Source organism: Suillus bovinus, assembly GCF_016758785.1.
Source record: "Suillus bovinus strain UH-Sbo-P2 chromosome Unknown EDB93scaffold_1, whole genome shotgun sequence".
NCBI lineage: Eukaryota > Fungi > Basidiomycota > Agaricomycetes > Boletales > Suillaceae > Suillus > Suillus bovinus.
Genome location: NW_024542057.1, coordinates 1,727,028 through 1,744,915, shown reverse-complemented (window position 1 = coordinate 1,744,915; position 17,888 = coordinate 1,727,028). Strand labels below are relative to the sequence as shown.

The following is a 17,888-nucleotide window of genomic DNA, read 5'->3' as shown; positions in this document are numbered from 1 at the left end:
GATCCGGGGTGTTCCTAATGGGGGACCAGTAAGTTGGCGAGTAAATGAGTCAAATTGCCTATTGGGCTGTGGGCTCTGAGATGATCGGAACAAGGATGAATTGCGGCTGCTTCTGTCGTGGGCCGGTGAGCACGCAGGACCTGCTATGGGAACAAAGTTTGGGATCGCGTGTTTGAAATAGGCCTAATTATATTTGTTTATTCGTTTTCGGTTTAGCTGTAAAGCCATTGCAATGCCGGAGACCCGGAGCCCGTTACTAATAAATATAGCCTTCATTTCTGTCGGATGTGGGGCATCCGAGGGTCATGTCACTTTTTGGTCGATTTTAAGTTGGGAGACAGCCTGGCACTGGCAGTGGGACGGCGTCCCTTGTCTCTTGTCATAGTATATGTGTACTTATGTACAGCATTAAATTTTAATTTTTGATACCTTCGCAATCTCAAGATCTAAATCTCCTGAGCCAGTCATTTCGAAAACACCAATTTTGGGGCCAGGGAGAATCCAGGTGATCTGACTAATCGCCCCAATGATCTGCGTGCGATTATCTCTGTTGCGAGGGAGCCCTACGCTCAGCTTACGAATACATAGTTCATATTTGATATAAAATTATTGTAAACCCATCGCATATGTGTCGCAGCTAGAGGAAGATAAACGCCCCAACCGATAACAATCAGAGACCATGGTCAGAACACCTGACCATAGGCTCCTGTTATTTGATAGATTTGGCTGCGTTGGCTGCGGCTTCTGCAGCCTTCTCTTCATCTCGTTTCTGCGATCAAGTAGAGTGAGCTGAACGATACCAGGACAGATGTGACGACTGAAAGGTCATGCCTTCTGTTTCGCTCTTAGAATCTCTGCATCGCTGTACGTATTGGACATGTAAGATCATCATTCACGATACGAGAATGTGACACATACGTTTCTTTGCGCTTTGCCAGCGATGTATTACTTTCCTTTGCTTTGGATTTGTTCAAGGCGGCCTGCTTTTTGGCGGCCTTTGCCCGATCCGTTTCTCGTTGATTTCCTCCTAGATTATCAGTGAGATGATATTGCAAAAAAAGAAGAAGAAAAAAAAAAGGTGGTGACTCACGAGTCATCGCAGTAATTGAATGGCAATTGATGTCCAGTCTTTGGTGTTAAACACGACAAGGCCAGCAAACAATGACAAACAATGCGTGGAAGAATTGACAGGGCTTTCAGTTCCGAGACACCGCAGGCCACCACGTTCATGATCAACCCACTGGAGATCTATGGGTGCGTTATAAGCGAATTAGGGAATATCTCATGATGGCCTTTTCATATCTGCCAAATGACCACGGATCTTCCCTAGGCTTCACGCTTGTCTATCTTTGGCGTCTCAGTTCTTCACTTCCCCGCCCGAGCTGCCCTATATTCCGTTCGCCACAGCTCGAAGTACGTGTTCGATTAGGAAGTGACCAAACGTTTCATACAAAGAGTAATTACTAGTACGAGTTATCATCGGCTATCTTTGTCCTATGACATTCAGATTGCAACGTCAATGACAGCATGTCAAGCGTTTCTCACCTTAGTCACCAGACCGTTCTCAACTGCCGAATAACCTTGTTTTGAGGAATAAATATGACGCGTGGTGGCAACTGCTATTCAAAGTATAGGTTGGCCATGTCATCTCCCCCGAAATTTTTGCGGCAAATTGAAAAACAAAGAGTATTTTATATTCTCCGAGTCGGATATTGTTTGGATCAGGTCGAGACTTTCCGAATGAATGGCGACGGTCGTCTGCGATATCAGATCGTAGTCGAACCGAACGGGAGCAGCACGCCGTGACCAATGAGGAATCCCTTACCTTATTAATGAAATCAGGCGTTCAAAAAAGCTGTGAAACCCCAGATATATATATTTTACAATGAATGATAGGGCACGGACTTTTAGCAAAGTCATGGGGGTGTTCGTCACATGACGAATACGGGAACGCATCTCGATGAGCCGTTCTATCGTTCATGCTTACCTATTCAAGCATGGTGGAAGATCAACTTGGCCGTAGAAGCGCTATCAGCCAGAAGACCGTGGGCATACGTAGTCCTACGTTGGTTGATATCTCCCGCGGAGTCATACGGGTGCAGTCAGTCTGAATGTGGTAGTAGTAAGCGGTGTATCCGTCCCTGCAATCAACAGCTTGAACGACGTTTACATGTTTGCCGGGACCCTGTGCGGCGCCGCTTAGTCTGATCTAATTCCCATCGGTGCATGTACCAACCCGTCGCATTGGGTCAGACGCCCCCACACCGCAGTACACAGCCCCAAGCTGCCCCAACTTTACTACGAGAAATGTGCCTGCTGGCATCCAACCTCGTTCTCTTCCGAACTTCTCCGACGGAAAGTCTTATTCACCGGTCCGATAAACCTGACGATCCTTCGCACGGTCTTGCAAGCGCTTCTCCGTTGTAGGGGAAAGCTCCTAACGTAAGACTGGAGGGTCATTGCCACTAAGTACTGCCAAATGAACTTCTAGTGGAAACTGCGCAAAAATTATTATTGTTACCACGGCAAAGAAGGATTGATGAGTGTTGAACCCGAAGCGCACCGACTAGGACGGAGGTAGATCTATCCGGTCGGAGGATCGCGTTCATTCATGGTTGTGAGGCGATCAAGTACCAGCGCTGTGCTTGAAACGAAGTCAGCGCGGGACACCTTCTTTACTACACGTGGTGGTCTTCTTCTTGGAGAAAAAAAAAGGAAGGGAACCGAGAAAGACGGGTTGAACTCTTACTCTCCGTGACATCGCATCATATCAAAAAGTCTAAGGAGTAGTAGTAAACCACACGTGGAGATTAGAGATCATGACGGATGGAAGTGAACTGTTTTAGCGAAGCGAGAGATGCGGCGGCGGCCAAAGTAGTAGTAGAAGAAGCATGCCATATTTCATTTTCCTAAAATGATAACAAGATCAAGATTGACATACGCCACTAAGGAGGGGTACCTGGCTATTGTGAAGGGTAAATTAGAAATGGGCTCTTCCAGAAGTGGAATGAATAGACCCTGGATACAAACTCGCTGACAACACAAATATCGCCTCCGAGATCGTTCCAGATCTAAGACGTCAAAAGGGGTTGCCGTAAAAATACCGAACATGGCACGGCATTACGCGGATTGGCATTTCAATCATCTTTTTGAAAGACAGCGATTAATTCTATTACCGCTTTCGGACTCGACCGTTAAGCTCTTTAACTCACGCTATAGTCCAAGATTGGAAGTGCTTCCATGAAAACTCCACATGCGAAAAGAGCCGAGATCAGTACGTGAAAGTAGCCGACGGCCAAGGCCCTGATCTCCCCTCTCCCGCAGTTTCATATATAATACATCATCCTCCAAGGTTTGACAACTTTCCCCTCTTCGCTTCTGTCTCCAATCCACTTGGCGTCAATCGTCATGTCCCATAGACACATTCAACGTCAGTCGGACAGGGACGTGCGCATGCACGACCCACCTCCTCACTCTCATCCTCATGCTATCCTCACACATCCTCCACCTCCACCACCACCTCCACCACCAACTCATCAACCTCATATCAATGGCAATGCAGCTGCCTTGCCTACTACGCCAGCTCTCTCAAATGGTTCAGCTCATGCGATCGTATCGCCCGTCGTAATCCCAAACGCTACCGCCTCAAACGGCGTCGTGCCACCTCAATCAAGCGTCATTCACAAGTTGGCAGTGGCCAACGAACAAACGTGGCTTTTGATCGGTAAGTGTTTTCATCCAAAGAAAAATCGGCTAATAAGTTTAATCCTCTTATTGTTCCCAGGGCGTGTCGCGGAGCAGATGGGCGACCTGGAACATGCGATCACAGCATATGAAAACGCACTACGGCATAACCCGATGTCCCTGTCAGGACTTACACAAGTTGCGGGAATCGCGCGGATCAAGGAAAATTATCCAAAGGTAGGAAAAATCCTTGATGCTATTTCGTGCCAATCCCGCGTCGAAGCCGATATCCTCCGAGGATATCCCTTTGGTAGTCTTTTTTCGTTTGCGCCCATCCTTATCTCAGATCCTCACGTGGCAGTACGCTGATGTCATCATCTTTCTCTTTTAGGCAGTCGAGTATTTCCAACGTGTTCTTCAATTACAAGAAGACAACGGCGAAGTATGGAGCGCACTCGGTTAGTTCATCTCACCCTTACATATCCGTATGCGCTCATAATACCCTTTGTTCTATCACAGGCCATTGTTATCTCATGCAGGATGATCTGCAGAAGGCCTACTCCGCTTATCAACAGGCTTTGTACCTCCTCCCTAATCCAAAGGTAACTCAACCTACTCTCATTCACAAGTATTCTCCGTCCTCATGTCAACGCCAAGGAGGATCCAAAACTGTGGTACGGTATCGGCATACTTTATGACCGTTATGGTTCCTTAGACCACGCTGAAGAGGCCTTCGCTTCTGTCCTGAAGATGGACAAAGGTTGGCCCTCTTCTGCTTCCAGAACCATATCTTGGTTGATATTCATTCCGCAGAATTAGATTTTGACAAGGCAAATGAAATTCTCTTCCGTCTCGGCATAATCTACAAACAGCAGGGCAAATATGAGGAATCACTCACCTGCTTTGATCGCATCCTCCGCAATCCTCCAAGTCCTCTCGCCCATGCGGACATCTGGTTCCAGATCGGGCATGTCTACGAACAACAGAAAGACGTAAGCTCCCTACCCATCCTGTGCAACATTTTCTGCATACTCATCGTCTTTTGAAGCATGTCCGCGCTAAGGACGCATATGAACGTGTCGTGGCTGATAACCCTGGGCACGCAAAAGTTCTACAGCAATTGGGGTGGTTGTATCACCAAGATGGATCTTCTTTCCAGAATCAAGAACTTGCCATCCAGTACCTGACTAAGAGCCTGGAAGCTGGTGGGTTATTGCAATTTAGCTATCTTTACTTTCCGTGCCGATGCCGTTATACAGACCCTTCAGACGCTCAAAGCTGGTACCTCCTCGGCCGTGCCTACATGGCTGGCCAGAAGTACAATAAGGCTTACGAAGCCTACCAGCAGGCGGTTTACCGCGATGGCCGTAACCCCACTTTCTGGTGTTCGATCGGTGTTCTTTACTTCCAAATCAACCAATTTCGTGACGCTCTTGACGCATATTCGCGTGCCATCCGCATCAATCCTTATATCTCTGAGGTCTGGTTTGATTTGGGCAGCCTTTATGAGAGTTGCAACAATCAAATCTCAGACGCCATCGATGCTTATGCTCGTGCCAGCGAACTTGACCCTGGAAACCATATCATTTCACAGCGTCTCCAGCTTCTCAAGAACGCCCAAGCGACTGGTGGTCAGCTGCCTGCTGCACCAGGCCCTCAGGATGTGCACCCTACCGCTTATGCCAGCGCTGTCGTTCCTCCCCCAGGACTCACCGGCCCTCCTCTCCTGCTGCAATCGACATCAACTCGTCCCCCAATCTTCCGCCCTCAGTCAAACGGCCCGCCTAGCGGTGACAATCTTCATTTGCCGCCCCCTGCACCTGCTCCCGCTTCTAGATCATCACCTGGTCCGTTCCGAGGTGGTCCTCCACCACCTGTAGTGTTGGACGAGAGTCGCCACATGCCTTCACACACACCACTCGCGCCTATGGACGTTGATCGTCCATCTCATCCTCGTGACTACACTAGTTCGTCGCGTGAGGGGCCAAGTCGTGGGCCAACTGGTCACCAAACCCTCCTCCTTCATCACCCTGTTCCCCAGCAGCAGGTGCAAACGGAAGAGCTCCGTAATTCTGCCGTTCATGGTCCTGGTCAATACAATGACCACTTCCCTGGCCGTCCGCTCAGGGTCCCATCGACATCCGCTTCGCCACCGCCACCACACAATTCACGTGTCCGATCTCCAGGTCCTGGGTACCCCAACTATCCTCCATCAAATAGGCAACCTGTGGGACCTGCCCAGCCCAGCCTGTCACAACGATCGCCGCCTAATTACCCTCGTGAAGCACCTCGCCTAGAGCATGATACGGCATGGGATCGTCGCGGGCCACCTCCCGAACATCATCGTGAATGGGAGCGTGAACGAGAGCGTCGAGGACGCCCTGAGTACCCCTCACATCCTTCGCAGCAACCCTATTATCCCTCACGTTCTCCCGGTCCTCGTGGACACAGTCCAATGGAAACGTCTCCTCGCTCTGCACATCCGTCCGCACACCCATCTCGTGCGTACTGGGACTCCAAGCCCCCTAGCGGTCCCCCTCATCCTCGTTCACCTGCACCACCAGGTCCTCCTGAGGGTGGCCACTGGCGATACGACCCTGCACGCGAACAGGAGCGAGACGCGCGGGAGTATGAGCGGGAACGTCAGTTGCACGAACAACGTAGGCAGTCGATGGGTTTCGCAACTTCGCCGGAAGGCGCTCCACATGCACTACCTCATCATATGGGGAGCAACTCGCGCCCTTCTGAGAGCCCACGACCCACTCCTGTTCCTGATTCGCGCGACCGCAAACGGAAGCCAACGAAGGATAGCAAGGATTCGGACACGCAGAGCATTGCTGGTACCGGCGTCATTGGCGAGGCGCCTAAGAAGGAGAAGAAGCGAAGGCAGCGACGCGCCAAGGATGACTCCAGTCGGTCAGATTCTAACGGCGTTCCTTCGAACATGCCTGCTACATTCAAGATCAGCTCTTTCTCTGCGAAAGAGGGACCTGAGACGTCTTCCTCGGGAAGTCGGTCATTGCAACCATCGCCTACGAGTGCGACGCCTCGTCCACCTTCACGTGTAGTAGATGATGACTATGACGAAGGCATAGAGACGCTTCTCAACCTCTCACAATACCGACCCGAGCAATCGTCATCCACAGATCGTGGCTCTGTCTCTTCTTCGCGCAGCCGTCCTTCACCCCCCGAAGGGTCAGGCTCCCTCAAGCGTCCTCTGAGCCCGGTCCCGGATGAGATGGACACGAAGCGATCTCGGGTGGATGGTAGCAAGCATAGCGCGTCATCTCCATCAGGTTCACGACACACTCCCATACCTTCGTCGCGACCATCGCCTATGCCCTTCCGTACCCAGCCCTCGCATTCTCCTGATTCACGTCATACTGAATCTCACTACCCGACTAGTCCACCGCAGCTAGCTGTAGTGCTTCCGCCTCATCCCCGCCCCATTGGACCTGGCCATGCATCGCATGTCAGTCCATCTGCTCCTATCGCGCTTCCTCCCATTGCCACGCTGTCACCTGCATCAAGTGTGCCTTCTCCATCTGATGACCGGATGATTCTCGACTCCCATCGTTCTTCTACTCCTCCATCGCGAGGAAAGCTTTCTGAGGTCATGAACCCAGCAGCAGGCTCTCCACCAATGAAGCCAACCACATCTCCCGCTCGCTCGCAAGAAAGAACGGCACCTACTCCTCCTTAATACCGGTCGAATATCACTATGTTTTTGTATGCGCTTGCTATTTAGGCTTGGAGCTTGATCGACCCTATTATGATTGCATTGACGAAGCAGCTATGCAGTATCGCATAATACGATAATTATCAACAATTGCATGTAAAATACGTTGAACACACTTGTCCGACAAGCTGTCGAGCTGCGAATACCATATTTTGTGCAATGCAGGGTGACTGAGTTTATGTAATAGTGTGAGTCAATGTAATATGGACTGAGTTGGTGGTTGTACAGTTTCCTTGTAGTTTTAACGTTTGATAACTACCACTGAGGTCTAAGGGCCGGGAGTACAAAGGCATATGGTAAGTCATCCCATTTCGTTTTGACATTGACAGTTAATTAGGTTCTTAATCACCTGCAGGGCCAACCTATCCAAATTTCCGTCAACTTGGATGGACGGGTTTCAACATTTACGGCAAGAAGAGAAGAGTCGAATTCTAGATCCAACCTTAACTTCAAGTTCCTCCTCTGCTAGTAAGCTTGAGTCGTTCTATTCCATCCACCTTGCCTATGATAGTGATGCATAGATGGATCGGAGCAGCTTCAAACCACCTCTCTGAACGCGATTCGATAAGGCTCAGGCATGTCGACTCCTTTGGCGCACGGCACGTCGTGCCTTCGTAGAAGGAACGATCATTTTCTTATTGTCTACATAGGAGACTCAGGGACAAAGTATATGCTGCTGTAGAAAACAGACGTATAAGGCGTTCCGCGCCGTTCTTTTCTCACAAAACGCACGCTGCATGACTGAACCTTCTTTGACAGAGCTGGTAAATCATCGAGAATCCTACCCTTCTGATTAGACCCTGACAAGTCTCAATCAAGGTAAACGTGTTCTACAGGGAAGGTCTATTTCAGATTGCGCGAATGTACCGCGCCCCCGTAGCATCGCCATGTACAATCTGCGTGTATCTATTGACTGCTTTCACATAGGTTATTATCACGCAAGCATCTGCGCAATGGGATGGACCCATCTCCTTTTCATCTTTTTCCTTGCACAAGCTCTTCAAGTCGGTGGACTTGATCTATTTATCACCTGTCACCTTCGCTCGCGAGTCGCCTATAAGCGCACCTCAACTCTAGAAGGAAGAGGTGCGTCTATTGATATGCGAGATTCCTGGAACCTTCTGAGGAGGCATTGCAGCTATCATCCCGCTAGTAGTGCATTGGTAAATTGCTTGCCACAAGTTCACCTCTCGTTGACGGCGAAGACGCCTTGCAGCCGTGCCTTCTTCGGTTTCAAGGCCGCAATATTCAAGGTTTGGGCGTGTCTGCTGATATGAGTGGGTGCCAGTTGCAGTGCCCTCCGCTAACTATCTTTGGAATCTGGCAGATAGAAGGTATCTGATGCCGTTGAGAGCTGTGCCAGCGAGGATTGCGGAGGCTCCCCAGGGCCACCCCTAAGAATGGTATTGCTATAGTTAACCTAGCTAGCCAATTAGGGTCACTGACGTGTTTGCTCACTTGGATCATGGGGTAAGTCCGAGCTTGCTGAAATACAGCTAAAACCAATGAGAGATGCCAATCAATATTTAATGTACAAGCAGGAGCCAATGAAATATGCAGGAAGTACCAATTAATGTGTGTAATTGTTGAGATGATCAACTGCAACCAAATCTATTTCCGCTTCGAGCACAACATCCGACCTACCGTGACCAAAACTCGTACTAGGAATCAAAAACTCATTCTATATCTTACATCTACCCGGAGCATTCACTGCCAAAGAGTCCGTTATTGCTCTGACTAACGCCTGCAGCCAGCCAACCTTACCACCTTGCACATTCAATGCGACATTGACAAGTCATGACATCTCTTGAAATTCCCATGAACGATGAATCGACATTCCATACACATCCCCAACAGTTTCATTCATCCACAGAGCCAACGACTCATAATGCGCAGTCGTCTTCTTCCTCCGCTACGTCCAGCCTCGTTGCTTCAGCCCAGCCACGTTTGTCTCAAACAACCTCGTGGACACACATGGACTTGACCAACGAGGACTCTCCGGGTGCAGAGCAGGTGGAATTGGATAGTTTGGAAGTGAAGCACAGGGAAACAGCAACCCAGCAACTGCCACTAAGCCCGCCACTCACTCGCGTACCCACCACCGACAGCACGAGCGCACGTATCCTCACACCGCCACTGGAAAATGACGAAAATCAAGGCTTGGAGGAGATAGACATTGTCGACCATGAATGGCATCCCCTTGCACATGTGGAGTCGCCAGTCATGGCTGATGCTTTGTCCTTACACAACCGTGATAGCCTCGATATCGGTTCAGAGACATATAAGAAACCTCGAAGACGAACGAAACCCAAACCAACGCATCTAAATCTTGAATTTAGGGAGCCTTCACCTCAGCCTTGGGACTTCATTGATCCACCGGCTGAGAACGATGACCGCCTAGAACCTGAATCTTACTCGCTTCCAAAGTCTCCAATGTATGGGTATGTTCTTGAGTGTTTTCTTCTATGTTGATATTGACTTTGCAACACAGGCATCGGCGACCCTTGATTCCTCACTCGACATACTACTATAGACCACCTGCATCAGACTCGGCATTCGGAACGCCCCCAGTTGGACAGATTGGTGTTCACCACCCTCGAGAAATTGTACGCATTGAAAGGGATTATAGTGCGGGGGAACTGACTCAGTTCTCTTCATCATATCCCGTTGAACTTGACGGCCGAGTACTGCACGCTTGTTATCCACCCTTACGCTGGCTTTCTAACTCCAACTTGCCAGATAACTCCGACTCAATTCATGGAGACCATCAACGACATTAATGAACTTCTAATATCAGCATATAGTGCCCGCCACTCTTTCATATACAACTTTCTTGCAATTACTACCCTGCACCTCTCGACACTTTTCCTCACGTCACACTATGATAAGGTTTGTCTTTGTGCCCCCGTGTGGCGTACCTACTGAACAAAGTTTGCACAGGAGATGCGGCGGTTAAAGGAGACGATTGAGGGAATAAATACCCAAATATATAACCCCGTTGGTCTGAACATCCTGTGGCCCCGGAACGTGGCCTTTCTTTTCGTGCGTACTTTCGCCACTCAAGGGTTATTATGCTCATTATTACTTCACGACGGCCCGTCGCTTGACAACGATAGTTAGAGATTGAATACTATGTGCGTGGTTTGTGCGCCGTCCATATCCGCTGAAGCTAACCATCCTTGTGCTTCAGTGACCTTTTCGAGCGATATTGATACCAGACACATTTCGACGACACACTTACTTATTGTACATCATTTTGCCCATGTCACATGGATAATTTAATATGCTGAAAGGAGGCGTATCGGTTTGCTAATTGTGCTAACCGCAAGTTGCAGGACTAGTACTGCCGAAACCAATGAATGTGTTAAACCATATGCACACAGGCACAAGAATGTTCGAAAAGTTGATCTGATAAGATGGACGCTTCAAAATCGGGTCGGCGGACGTGGTCCGACAGTGTGTGTGCCTCGGATGGCAAATCAGGTCAGAGGGGGGTGAAGCAGAATGCTTGTTCCACGCTGTCGCTAGCGAATATCCCGGACCGTGTCAGAGACATAGCTGAGCCAATGGGAACCTCTCGGATACACGTGACCGAACAATCAGCCAATGAACACTCCAGCACGATCATGATCGGGATAGTCGATCAAAGCGGTCCTGGGGGTTAGAAAGGACTCGGTCATTCAAGCAAAACTGGCTCATGTTCCGATCAGAAACAGCAGTTTAGGCGTTTGAAATGAGGAACTATGTACATATGGAGCATGCGCGTCCCTTCTCAACTTGATACGGTGACTACGGCAAAGGTCTGTATCCCTGCGAGTTGAACGTACAGAAACTACATGGCCTTTGTTCACCGACTTGACAAGCTGCGTGAGACATTTCGAGTCAAAACAACAAGGGACTGCGGAAAGCGGTAATATAACGGCATCGATTGCGGCAGATAACACCTGCAGGTTTCACTTGTCCCAAAATCGCAAGCCAAAAACCGGTGAATTCGGACGAGCAATAGGTCGCGAGACAGGGTTCGGCTGGAAGCGGTAACTATAGACAGTTAGTGTGCATGTGGGATCAAGTGCTGGGGAAGGAGCAGCTCAGGCAGACAAACCCTCTATGATCGTTATCCATAAAGGGAAGCTTTGAGCCAAGAGCTGCGATGATCCTCGGGGTGCAGCAAAGGGATGTTGTTGACCAGGCTAGGGAAAATCCAGCGAAACGAAGCTCAAGGAAAGTTCAGCTGTGAATACGATCCTGGTGCTATGGCAGGCGAGAATAAGTACTGGGATTAAACATTGATCCGACGTGGGTCAGGCGGATGGAACTTCTTACAGCTTGTTTGCAAAATGAGCGTACCATCTGACACGTAGCGAAAGCAGACCGGTGTACTTTGTAGTAGCCTTGGAAACTCGGACATTGATGATACCCGACAAGCGGGGGTGCTCAGTTCGAGTCAAAGAGTACCGCGGACCCGCACGTGCAATGGCAAAAGTTGGCTGCATTCATCAAACTCAGATTGTTAACGATCAAACCGGAATTCAAGTCAGCAACATGACCCCCCAAATCATTGCGTCACTGCCGCGCCGCACTGACGACTACGTACTGAAATATAACGTTATTATTGGAAGATAAATAAAAAAAAACTCACGAGGGGGGGTGTAAACTTGTGATTTGTCATACCAAGTGACCGTGATCGCATACTTCGTATCTTATTCTCCTGACTTGACTGCTTTAACTTCATTCTCACTATTAACATTTGCTCTTTCTTCTTCACCATCGTCGCCCACAGTGGGTCCCTGACTTTTGTTAATCCCTAGCTCATTCTCCCTATTCTACCACATCAAAGATTCCATAATCTCGTCATGGAGTTCCCGACTATGAACAACTTCTGGGATCTATCGCAAACTCCATCTCAATTCTCTCAGCTTGGCGACGACGACTTTCTAGCTCTCCTTCAAAAACAATACCCAAATACAGTCCCTGACGTCAATGCCGCTGACGGCGCCGTAAACCCTCAGAGCATACAGAAACCCCCTCTGCCAGGTCATACACCGCCCTCTGATGATAGCAGCCCAAGCCCACCAAGTATACACAGCGTCAATCATCCACGCTCGAGGCATCAGTCTACTTATTCCCGTGGAAATGACAACGAGGAGTCCGCACTAAAGCGCAAAGCAAGCGATGACGACATGGAGGAGGGTCCAAGTTCAAAGAATCAACACACTGGTCCGTAATCTATTATTCCTCTTGTTTATCTCTGACGGCTAAGCCTTCATTTTCATATGCAGCTGATGACCCAAGCGACACAAAAAAAGGGTTAGCATCCAGACGAAAGTCGGGGTCTCAGGTTCGTACTCCCCTCGCCTTCCAAAGCTACAATCAATTCAATTCACATTATCTCAAGGATGACACACGGCTCCTCAAGCGAAAGGAACAAAATCGTGCTGCTCAACGTGCTTTCCGAGAACGAAAGGAAAAGCATGTCAAGGATGTGGGTTAACCAATTTAATTCAAATCCGTTGCTCTTGCTCACGGGCCGTAGTTGGAGGATAAAGTGGCCGCTCTTGAGGCAAAGAATAAGGATGCGCTAAATGAAAATTCCAATTTACGAGATCTTCTTGCACGCCTTCAAGAGGAGAACCTTGCTCTCAAGCAAGCCCAATTCACATTTTCAATGCCGAAACCAATCGATCATTCACAAGCTTCTTCATCAGCGTCACCTTCAGTCCAAGCACCATTTAGCTTCTTTGGCTCCCCTCCAGCAGTACCACAACCCGCTCCCGCACCCCGCACTTCCTCCCCTAAGCCATTTAGCGACATTGATTGGAGTTCATTGACAACGTTCGATCCCGCATTACTCAATGCAATGGATGAAATTCCTTCAGGTCCAATGCAAGTCGATTCTTCGAATTCACCATATGGCCAATATGCCCTGCCAGCTCCCAACCAGTATAAGACTCTCGCCACTAATACATTCTTCATGTCGTTTGCCGATACCGATTCCAATTCGTTCAGTAATGGTCCTGTCAGCAATGAAACCATCAATAACACCTCTAACGGTTTGAATCAATTCCCGTTCAGTTTCCCTTCACCTTCGAATTCCTGGAACAGCACAAGGAATGGCCATTCCCCAGCAGAATTCTCACAACCATCAGCTCATTCCGACTACATGCAAAACCACAGCCTAGACGAGCTTTTCGGTGGGACATTCATGAACGGCCAAGGACCTGTTGACTTCAGCACACTGATGAAGAGTCCGCCCGCACCCACCGGAAGTCCCGTGACACACGCAAACGGGAATGGGAACGGGAACGCGCAATCACCATCCAGTAGCATATCCTCACAAAGCTCCATGGCTTCCCCCCTTTCCGCACATCCCGCACCGTCACCGTCGTCGGCTAGCACGTCAAACGGTCAAAGTCCATTCAGCTGGACGATGTCCCGACAAGACGCCGAAAGTCCACCTTCGGCGTCCGAGCCGTCATCCAATATAAATCCCGGTGGGCCCATTATATCGAGAGAGGATATCGCCAAGCATATAGTTGCATCCGGTGACTCGCCATTTACGAGTCCGCCATTCTCACAGCCTACGGTGCGCAAGACAAGCGACTTTTCTCAAGGTGGGAGTATGATCTCTTGCGAGGGCTCACAATTCCCGAAGACGAAGGAGAGTCCGGCGAATATCGATGTTCTGAAAGCGTGGCGGACAATCACGTCGCATCCTCAGTTTAAGGTCGGCGTCTAATCGTTTGGTAGGATGGCTTTTGTTGACGCAAGTTCTTTAGGACGCCGATATCAATCACCTATGTACGGAGTTCACAAAGAAGGCACGATGTGATGGGACAAAGGTTGTTTTAGAGCCAGAGGGTGTGCATCATATCTTGGAGACATTCAAGGCAAAGTCATTGGCTCAACAGCAGCAAACGTCTTCCAGTTGACCGAACTAGCACTCATCGATTCCCATTTGTATTATGCATCGCTAGACCATCATTTATCCTGCTTTCTCACACTTTATTCTCGCATCTTGCTATATTTTTCTATGTAGTATTTCCTGACTATTGCATCGCCGCGGTGTATGCGTGAGGGTGGTATATCACAGTCCGGTTTATTGTACAATGTGTGGTCTCGGGTTGTTGAATGAAAGCCTTCGCTTGTAGATCCTACATACAAGCTTTTCAATAATTCGCCGTGCGTGCCTTCTCCTTGGACACACGTCAGCCCGAGAACCAATGCTGAGATAAAGACTCGAACTCACGAAATGCTTGCTTCTCTTGTCCCGGTTTATTGAAGAAAAGGTTTCGCTTGTAGATTCCAGATACGAGCATACTCTCCCCCTTTCCTTAATAGTCCATCGTGCGTACCTTGTTCCTGGAGGGATTCGTCCATGTACCTGCAGACCATATCACTTTTGCGTTCAATATTCAAGAAAAACCAAAACTTACAAAATGAGGTCTGCATGTCGAGTGAGATTCCCGAACCGGTGAGTGGAGAATATCATTGTCTTGTCGCCCCTCAACTGCAGCAGATTCTCAAAGAGATCTAATTCCGGAAGGTATAAAACTCTCAAACTTGACCCAGAAACAGGGAAGCACACCGTTTTCAGCCGTAGGGTCCAAGGAGGCGCTCGGCTCATCGAATAACAGCATGCCAGCGGAAGAGTTGTTATCGGTGACCAAGGAACGCATGAATGTGCGTGAGCTAGTCATTTCTTAAACAGTCAGCACAGGCACCCGAGAGATCAAAGCATGGTCATGTACACTGCGAGCCGCTGGTTTTGCCCACCGCTGAGGTCTGAAACAGTGGAAGTACGGAGACCCCCCATATCGCGCACACTAGAATAGTCAACAGTAGCGCCTTCAGGGATATCCGCGTAGTAATCTTCTACAGGGTGATCAATGTAGGTGTTGAATCCGTCTGGGAGCTCCTCAATGAAGTCTCGTGCGCCGCCCATCTTAGCAGCTTCACAGATCTTGTCATCATCTTGTGCGAAACCGGGGTTGCCAAGTCCAATGTTCTCGCGTATCTGAGTATGCTTAGGCATATTGCGCTTCTGAATTTTGTGAAGATTACACTCACCGTGAGGGGAAAGTTCGTGTAATCTTGGAAGAGGATGGACATGGCAGCACGGAGGTCAGCAAGTCTAAGGGTTTTGATATCGCGGTCATCGATAAAAATCGTACCCTCTGTCGGGTCATAGATGCGAGAAATGAGTTTCAAAATTGTGCTTTTTCCGGAGCCATTCCCTCCGACAATTACCTGCAATCACGGTTATACAGAGGATAGCAAAAGTGGAGGGACTTACACAAAGCTGACTAGCCTCGACCCTGAATGAAACATTCCGGAGAGCATACCTCTCTTTATCGGGGTACTGGAACGATACATTCCTGAAACATTATATGCCTCAGAAACGCCTACAAGAAGCAACGAATAGTAGAGGCACCTGAACTCTACAGAAATGCCGCTGCTGAGGAACTGCTGGTTCTCGGCTAACCGTTCCGTGCCATCCACCACCTTGTTCTGCACATTTTTGATTTCATATAAATTGCGTATACCAGCAAATACTGAAGCAAGAGTATACAATCCGTACGGGGAGAAGTGTGTTGAAATGAATGAATTAGATGTGTGTTCGATTAGCACGAGTGACACAAAAGAGAGGGGAATCGTCGTCGGCTTTCGCATGATGCTCAGCATGAATGCGATCTGGTTCATTGGATCAGATTCATCGACTGCCTTGTCAATCTTGCCTACCTGAGGCAACTCGTGCATTGTTTCATGGAACATGGAGGCGACGCTCAGGCGCTTCTTCGTGGAATGAGCCTCATACACTTCGTCAAACTCGGCCGCATCGTCGCCGACGCGCTGAACGGATTCGTGAAATTCTGGTTCATGATAAGTCCATCAGATAAGGTTGTCTTGGAAGGTATGTCAACATACGTGAAGTAATATATTCGCTCAGGTTGCCTGCGACAAGCTCCTTACGGTGTGCAGAGCTAAGGTTGAGTACCCTGAGGCCTTGCATGCGAATATAATCATTATTGGTCGTGGTCGCGGCCCAAACTACATGGATTCATGACTCAGACGAGTCTATTATGGAGCGTCGATTTTTGACCTACCCCCCATGCCAGAGAAAATGTCCCCCGATGGTCGTGTCCTATACCAGCGAAACATAGATTGCGAGAAGCCAAGAATCACAAGAAGTGGTCCATTCTGCTGCTTCCGCAAGACTGCATACAGAACAAAAAGCTGAGAGAGCATAGTAGTGGTTGTCGTTGCGAGGCTCGCCAACCTCCGAACAGCGTCCCATGCAAGGGTGATCCCATTCGGCATTTGCTGTGTCGCAGAGCTGAGTTGTTTCAGGACAGCCGGGTCTGTAAAAGTGGGTAGGTCGAGGCGGGCCGTCGAGTAGAATGTGTGAGTAGTGTAATACTGTTTGATGGACATGTTTATGGGAATTTCCATGCGTCTTTGGATATGTCTGAGAAGATGCGACGCAAGTGCGCATGTAACACGTCCTACTGCTACATGAATGATTACTGTTGTGTCAACAGTAGGTGTCTCCATCGCAGTTTCAACCTAGGTTCAAGATAAGTGTGAAGTAAATTGGAAACAAAGATAGCACTACAAGTCGGAGTAATTGTCCATCGTACCTGCATAAATATGATGTGAATATGCAGGGAATCACTTAAATCTTTGTGACATACCACAGGGAAACGGCAGGTATAAGAGAGTCTAAGACTCGCACTACCAAATATGCGGGAAGAAGTTTCCGAACTCGTCTGATGTTGAGTATTTCCTTGAACATGCGGGCTACGTAGGGCGTATTATCGCGTATCTGGACCAACATCCTCAACATTGATGAATTTGGACTGCGTGGTAACTCTTTTCCAAGTTCCTCATAGAGGTCCCATATACCAAGACGAGTGCGCGTGATCGTGACAGGGGGGAGGTCTGGACTTGTTGCCATTCGTATCTTTTCCGAGTCTGACTCTGGTGGGAGAGCAGAAGTACGTTGAAGAATTATATATGGTTTGAGAGGAAGGCGCTAGGCGAATCCCGAATACTACACTAGCACTATGCTGCAAAAGGACTGAGCCTGTCATCAGTTGGATCATCGTACTCCGAGTCGTTCTTTCGGGAAGTATCAGGTGTTGAGTTTTTCCATAAGACTCGGACACGTCCGTCGAAGTACAATCAAACGTAGATGTACAGGGAACCCATAGTAACACGCAGTGTGAATGTTTGACGTAGGTCGAAATTTGGCAGGCGAAGCGAGGAGTTTGAAATTTGACAGATGCCAGTGATGGCGGAGGTACACAGTACTTACGAGTCATGTAGAGTGCAACATGAAGTCCATGACTGTCATCCGAAGAAGTTTGAGGACTGCAAGGATTTTTCGTCAATGTCGAGGCTTGAAGGATTGACAGTCCAAATCAAAGGCTCAACAGGTGGCTGATATTGTGGCATGGGCAGGTGA

At 48.8% G+C, this 17,888-nt stretch overlaps 5 protein-coding genes across 5 annotated transcripts; 3 read left to right on the top strand and 2 right to left on the bottom strand.

Annotated features, from left to right (window-relative positions):
* Positions 1-464: 464 nt before the first annotated feature.
* On the bottom strand, positions 465-1,263 carry EDB93DRAFT_1114167 (uncharacterized protein). The gene is made up of 4 exons (XM_041448229.1): positions 1,091-1,263; positions 919-1,027; positions 832-862; positions 465-769 (listed from the first exon to the last, which is right to left on the bottom strand). Exons 1-4 carry the CDS (start codon positions 1,095-1,097, stop codon positions 710-712), a joined length of 207 nt encoding a protein of 68 aa, XP_041313967.1. The 5' UTR covers positions 1,098-1,263; the 3' UTR covers positions 465-709.
* Positions 1,264-3,241: 1,978 nt separating this feature from the next.
* EDB93DRAFT_1114163 (TPR-like protein) lies at positions 3,242-7,649 on the top strand. Its single transcript, XM_041448228.1, has 8 exons — positions 3,242-3,724; positions 3,785-3,921; positions 4,076-4,142; positions 4,204-4,286; positions 4,342-4,444; positions 4,498-4,676; positions 4,733-4,889; positions 4,944-7,649. Exons 1-8 carry the CDS (start codon positions 3,409-3,411, stop codon positions 7,385-7,387), a joined length of 3,486 nt encoding a protein of 1,161 aa, XP_041313966.1. The 5' UTR covers positions 3,242-3,408; the 3' UTR covers positions 7,388-7,649.
* Positions 7,650-9,888: 2,239 nt separating this feature from the next.
* Positions 9,889-10,590, top strand: EDB93DRAFT_1073330 (Golgin subfamily A member 7/ERF4 family-domain-containing protein; the record flags this gene model as incomplete). The annotated part of the gene is made up of 4 exons (XM_041445008.1): positions 9,889-10,107; positions 10,163-10,312; positions 10,364-10,465; positions 10,540-10,590. The coding sequence occupies 4 exons, from the start codon at positions 9,889-9,891 to the stop codon at positions 10,588-10,590; spliced, it is 522 nt and encodes a 173-aa protein (XP_041313965.1).
* A 1,509-nt stretch (positions 10,591-12,099) lies between these two features.
* Positions 12,100-14,691, top strand: EDB93DRAFT_1114156 (uncharacterized protein). The gene is made up of 5 exons (XM_041448227.1): positions 12,100-12,640; positions 12,703-12,761; positions 12,819-12,905; positions 12,957-14,147; positions 14,200-14,691. The coding sequence occupies exons 1-5, from the start codon at positions 12,277-12,279 to the stop codon at positions 14,350-14,352; spliced, it is 1,854 nt and encodes a 617-aa protein (XP_041313964.1). The 5' UTR covers positions 12,100-12,276; the 3' UTR covers positions 14,353-14,691.
* A 4-nt stretch (positions 14,692-14,695) lies between these two features.
* EDB93DRAFT_1073554 (P-loop containing nucleoside triphosphate hydrolase protein) lies at positions 14,696-17,378 on the bottom strand (the record flags this gene model as incomplete). The annotated part of the gene is made up of 12 exons (XM_041445022.1): positions 14,696-14,804; positions 14,857-14,953; positions 15,009-15,112; positions 15,172-15,437; positions 15,491-15,670; positions 15,717-15,798; positions 15,855-16,114; positions 16,163-16,293; positions 16,349-16,471; positions 16,528-16,987; positions 17,034-17,061; positions 17,116-17,378. 12 exons carry the CDS (start codon positions 17,376-17,378, stop codon positions 14,696-14,698), a joined length of 2,103 nt encoding a protein of 700 aa, XP_041313963.1.
* Between the last annotated feature and the right edge of the window lie 510 nt (positions 17,379-17,888).

Bases quoted from the DNA above. Each gene is read 5' to 3' on its own strand.
- EDB93DRAFT_1114167 (XM_041448229.1), bottom strand. The intron at 863-918 runs GTATGTGTCACA...CAATACGTACAG, and splicing joins CTGGCAAAGCGCAAAGAAAC to CGATGCAGAGATTCTAAGAG. The intron at 770-831 runs GCATGACCTTTC...ACTTGATCGCAG, and splicing joins TTCTAAGAGCGAAACAGAAG to AAACGAGATGAAGAGAAGGC.
- EDB93DRAFT_1114163 (XM_041448228.1), top strand. From the start codon at position 3,409: ATGTCCCATAGACACATTCAACGTCAGTCGGACAGGGACGTGCGCATG. The intron at 4,143-4,203 runs GTTAGTTCATCT...GTTCTATCACAG, and splicing joins CGAAGTATGGAGCGCACTCG to GCCATTGTTATCTCATGCAG. The intron at 4,677-4,732 runs GTAAGCTCCCTA...CGTCTTTTGAAG, and splicing joins TCTACGAACAACAGAAAGAC to CATGTCCGCGCTAAGGACGC.
- EDB93DRAFT_1114156 (XM_041448227.1), top strand. From the start codon at position 12,277: ATGGAGTTCCCGACTATGAACAACTTCTGGGATCTATCGCAAACTCCA. The intron at 12,762-12,818 runs GTTCGTACTCCC...CATTATCTCAAG, and splicing joins GACGAAAGTCGGGGTCTCAG to GATGACACACGGCTCCTCAA. The intron at 12,906-12,956 runs GTGGGTTAACCA...CACGGGCCGTAG, and splicing joins AGGAAAAGCATGTCAAGGAT to TTGGAGGATAAAGTGGCCGC.